The 5,410-nt window shown below is 55.2% G+C and overlaps 1 protein-coding gene across 1 annotated transcript; it reads left to right on the forward strand.

The window, feature by feature from the left end:
• The first annotated feature begins 3,573 nt into the window (after window positions 1–3,573).
• On the forward strand, window positions 3,574–4,730 carry LOC123116337 (fasciclin-like arabinogalactan protein 1). The gene has a single exon (XM_044537302.1). It carries the CDS (start codon window positions 3,687–3,689, stop codon window positions 4,485–4,487), a length of 801 nt encoding a protein of 266 aa, XP_044393237.1. The 5' UTR covers window positions 3,574–3,686; the 3' UTR covers window positions 4,488–4,730.
• The last annotated feature ends 680 nt before the right edge of the window (window positions 4,731–5,410 follow it).

Below are 5,410 nucleotides of genomic sequence, written 5' to 3' on the forward strand. Positions count from 1 at the left end.
CAAGTCGCTCATGTGGGTCTTCTTCTTCAGCATTGATCCCCCTCGGTCGTTTGTCCCCCATCTTGTACCGTGAAGGACCGCTGGATGAGAAACTGTGATTATCTACTAATGGAGAAGACTGTTGACTTAAGAGCGTGGCTATGTATCACTTACAACGATCCAGACTGCAAGTTGCCTGTTACGCTCCTTAAATGGGTCGGCAAAAACATAGGTGCGAGAGACGTTGCTTGGTTTGCGTCCTTTTGATCGCTCGTTTGTTTTCATTTTTATATACTTTTATTTGTTTTCCAAAGTTAACCTAGATATAAATATTTAAATTTAAATTGGTTATGCAGTTTTAAAAATTGTTTATGCTGTGTTTAGAAATGTTACCGCAACTTTTAAAAAATGCTCACGTGTTTCGAAATATATTTGTTACTGTTAAAGATATATACAATTTAAAAAAATGTTTACGTAATCAATAAAAAGTTGTCACACTCAAAAAAATGTACACAAAATTTTTGAACTATGTTTTCTTGTTTAAAAAGTATGTTCGTGAAATTTTTGAAAATGGTTATTCATGTCAAAAAAATTGTTTGTATGGTTTAAAAAATTGCTACATTAAAAAATGTTCAATCTGTATTTGAAAAATATTTAACATGTATTTGAAGAAAAGCACATCATGTATTTAAAAAATGTGCAACATGTATCAATTGCATTGTGAGAGAGGGCCTCCCGAACCTTCCAATCTCGAGCACAGGAACCCGCCAAAGCCCGCAGGCGCGCGCTGGGGCCGGAAGCTTCGGACCCCGGCAAAAGCCACTCATGCCGCCGCGCCGTCCGATGGAAAATCGAACCGCCGTCGCCGTCGGGTAGCTCAAGGCTGGAGCTGGAGCTGGAGCTCGTGTCGCCGTACGCCGCGCTTTGGATCCGAGGCTTTTGGCGGCTCGCCGCTGCCGATCTTCCTCCGACGGGAGCAGTGGGCGACAGCGGCACGTGCACGGTGCGCCGTTCATTGCCGATGCCTTTCTCTATCGATGATGGCCGCCGGCCCCGCCCCCGCGCCGCACGCTTTTCGTGCCGCAGCCCGCAGGAAGCAGAGACCGGGAAACTGGGCCGCACGTTACTCTCGGATAACGTTTCCCGCCAGAAAAAAATGGGCAATTGCACGCGCAGGGGCTATGAGTGAGTATGATTACATGGTCGAAAGATATATACTCTATATAGTTACTATTTCTCTCAAGGTTTTGGTGTCTATGCACCTGGCATTGGCGACATGTCTTGTTAGAGCATCTACAGCGAGGCACCCAAACTATCTCCAAACGTCTTGACGAAAAACTGACCCAAACGGGTGCCTTAAACCGTCTTCGAACGCCCGGGCCGTCCGACGTCGCTCATATCCAGCCTAAATATGGGGTGGATATGAGGCGGCCCGGGCGCGTCCGCCACGTCAGGCCAGCCCACCCCGACCACATAAATATCCCCATCCTGAAAATCCTAGACACATGTCAATCCGAACTCTACTTTACTTCCTTCTTCGTCCACTCTACTTCTGATTCCCTCCTCTCCGATCCGATGGCCGGCGACGGAAGCAGCGCTGGCTCTGGTACAGAATCCGACGGCTTGAACATCGATGTGGAGGAGGTGGCCCTTCACATCGCCTTGAGGAGGTCGCTGCTAGTGCAAGGCGGCCCCGGTAGCGGGGGATCTTCTTCCTCAGCGCCCGTCGCTCGTCCATGCAGCGTCGGCAACGTCGCCAACCCTTCCCGCCGAGCGCGCAACTCTGACCACTCTGCTTCGGAGGCGGTACTCGGCCATTGTTGGGTCCTCCTGCCCGCGCGGGGGCCGGTGTGCACTTGGATGCCCGAGTCCGAGGCACGAGCAGTCCCGACGCGAGCGGCAGCGGACGAGGGAGAGGGCAGCGATAGGGGACGCGATGTCCGCGCACCGTTCGCACGCGAGCGCGCCATGCAATCCCGAGGTCGCTCCTCGCATCGGTCCCCCGCCGCTCTCTCGCCGGCGGAGACGGATGCGCAGCGCCTCCGCCGCAAGAATGAAGTTGTTAGTAGTATGAATTTGCCGTTGAACTCCGATGAACGATGCTCCTTTTGCCCGGTGATGCAATGTTGATCTAATAAACTGTGTTTTGATTGTGTTTTACGTAGGGTTGCATGGGCTGCATGGTTTTTAGAATTTGAATATGAAGTACGCGGGCGTGGAAACCAAAAAATGAGACGTGCTTGGTTAATTCCCGTGGACACGCCCGCGCACCTTCGTAGTCATTTGAGAGGCTGGATTTTCTCTTCACTTGTAGATGCTGTAATCCCCTGTGCTTCTCCGACGCGCAGAAAAATGGCCAGTTACACGAATGCAAGGGCGGAGGATATATAATTACTATTTCTCTCAAGGTTTTCGGTGTCTATGCACCTGGCATTGGCGACACGGATCATCTTGTAAAATCTCATGTGCGCAGGTTCTCTGGGTAGCAGTTGGGACCTGTACTGCTGTCCAGGGCGGTTGATGCCATAGGCAGTTGCGAAAGCTCGCTTGCTCGCGCCATGGCCGGCGCTCGATGCGGACCGGATTTTGAGACAGATATGACCTTCCTTTCTTTCTTCCCTCGCCACCCCTTTTGACCCCGGGGATACGTTGCCTCGGCATCCGTTCTTCCAGCCTCGAGTCTCGACCTCCGCAACACACTGCCTTAAAAACGGTAAAATTAGTCCCAAAACAAAGCACTCCGAAACAGCCAGTACTACTCCTACTACCAGTGTACCACTCCACGAGGCCACCGGCAGAACACAAGTAACCGACCGAGCAACTGTTTGCGCCCATTGCGCCCAGCTACCAGCAACAGGCAGCAGCAGGTTCCTTTCTGTCTCGGCATAGGAAAATCATTAGCAACGCATATGGTTAGAGGTAAGTAGTATTAACGGTTTCATGATTAGCGTGCGCTCGGGGTCGCCAGGCCGGCCGGACACAATCAGTAGGCGTTGCGTTTGGATAAATGGATTTCGCTTGAGTTCAGCCTGTCGCCTGGCCCCGCCGCCGCACTGCACGGCTTGCTGTTCCTGTTCCTGCCCACTCGGCGGCGCCAGTGCGCCATGATTTCTCTTCGCCACCGTGATTGCTCCACGCACGCTCCAAAAGAGGAGCAACTTGCCGATCGAATGCCTAAACGCATACAGTGCTGCTATTACTACTCGTCTGCGGAGTGGTTCGTAGTTTTTCCGTTTCGGGTTCGTCATCTTTTTTCGTATTCAATACGGGCAGATGAGATCTAGCCAAACCGACAGCCACAAGGATCGACCGATCGACCGACCGAGCGTGGAAACGAACAAAGTGGCTAGGCATGCAATGCAGGGAGTGCACGATAGCTCCATGCTGATGCTAATTTTCTCTGCTACATCCAACGCCACAGATATCCAAACCGAAGATGGGAGGGAGAAGAGAACAAGTGGAAATACGTGCAAAAAAGCTACTATTACGCCAGGAAATGAGAGAAAGCAACAACAAAAAAAGGCGTTGGAAAATGCATGTCGAGCTTTGCCAGCTACGCGCGGCAGGCATCTTACCTTAAACCCCCAGTGCGCAGAGGCATAGGCGCCGCGCTCACGCTACATATCCGGGCGAGCCGAGCTAGCTAGGTGCACGCCACTCTCGGTCCACACTCCGCTCACGCCCAGACACACGCCGCGCTCCGCACAATGCGGTGCCTGCAGCTCGCCGCCGCGCTGCTCCTGGCCGTCGCGCTGCCCCTCGCGGCCGCCGCGGGGGCCAAGGCCAAGGCCCCGGCGGCCCCTCCGGCGCCGCCGAACGCCACGGAGGCGATGGCCAAGGGCGGGTGCAAGGCCTTCGCGGCCCTGATCGCGGCCTCGCCCGACGCGGCGTCCACCTACGACGCGGCCGCGAGCGGCGGCATGACGGTGTTCTGCCCCTCCGACGACGCCGTGGCGTCCTTCATGCCCCGGTACAAGAACCTGACCGCCGACGGCAAGGCGTCGCTGCTGCTGTTCCACGCCGTCCCCGTGTACTACTCGCCGGGGAGCCTCAAGTCCAACAACGGCGTCATGAACACCCTCGCCACCGACGGCTCCGCCCGGAACTACAACTTCACGCTGCAGAACGAGGGCAACGTCGTCACCATCAAGACGGGCGCCTCCGGGGGCGTCGCGCGGGTCAAGACCACGCTGCTCGACACGGACCCCGTCGCCGTCTACGCCGTCGACAAGGTGTTCGAGCCCGTCGAGCTGTTCAAGCCCGCGCCGTCCCCGACCCCCGCGCCCGCGCCCGCCCCGGCGGCCGACGCGCCCAAGGCGGGCAAGGGCGGCGCCGCGCGCCACCGCTCGCCCCCCGCCGTCGCGGACGCGCCCGGACCCGAGGCTGAAGACACCGCCCCGGCGGACCAGAAGAAGGACTCCAAGAAGAGCGCGGCCGCCGGCGCGCCGCGCGTCCGGTGGCTCGCCGCGGCGCTGGCGGCCGTCGCCGTGGCCTCCACGCTGGCTTAGGGTATTTTAGTTTTCCTCCCTGGTGTCTGATCCATTGGCGTGATCGGTCGTGGCGTGACGGCGTTCTCGTGTAGTGCCCCTGCGGGATCCGTGCTACTTCCGCGGAAGACATAGTTGTGTGCTCGATTTTCCTCTGGTTTCTTCTTCTATTTAGATGCTCTTCTCTGTTTGTTGCTGCTTGGCATCTGCTCGTGCTACATGAGAGGTTTCATGGTATCTTGAGCTCACCAGAGATTGATGTTCTTTTGGTCGATCTGGCGCCGGTGAGTGAAACCTTGGAGCGAAGTTGCTCCATGCCGTGTTAACGGACGAGCGCATTTTGCGAATTTTCTCGTCGACAATATGTTTTGAGTGACATGTTCCTAGTTCTACAAAGTCAATTTCTGGTTCGAGCCAAGTCTCAAATTTTCTATGGCGTGTTCGTCAGATCGTATAAACAAATGCAACGACGACGGGTCCGTTGCTTGAACGGCGCGCGAGCCTTCATTCATTTCTTGGGACTTCAGCTGTCGGTGGATGCTTTGCTATCCGACTCAAACGGGTCAAACAACACAAACCACACATGAATGAAAGTAGAGTAGTGCAGGTGACAAGTAGAATAAAGAGAGGAGGAAGGAGCGGTGAAAAAGCTTTGGCCCGGGCTGATGCATGCATGGCGATCAGCAGCGAAAGAAGAAGAGAAGTTACAGCACCTTCCATTTCGGGCTTTCGGCTCGGCCTAACTATATCCCGCACATGGAGAGCTGAAGCTTGGCAGTGAAAGTGTGATACCGGCACGCTGGGCCTCCACCGCGCTGCCGCTAGCCCACTACGCACGGGGCTCGAGGCGTAGCCCAAACATCTTTTGGTGCAAGAGAGTGGTGCTCCTCTGGATTGGACGGTGCACCGAGACGAGACGATTTAATGAACAGCAGTCAGCAATC

Source organism: Triticum aestivum, chromosome 5B (genome assembly GCF_018294505.1).
Source record: "Triticum aestivum cultivar Chinese Spring chromosome 5B, IWGSC CS RefSeq v2.1, whole genome shotgun sequence".
NCBI lineage: Eukaryota > Viridiplantae > Streptophyta > Magnoliopsida > Poales > Poaceae > Triticum > Triticum aestivum.

Coding starts and splice junctions, on each gene's coding strand:
- LOC123116337 (XM_044537302.1), top strand. CDS start 3,687: ATGCGGTGCCTGCAGCTCGCCGCCGCGCTGCTCCTGGCCGTCGCGCTG.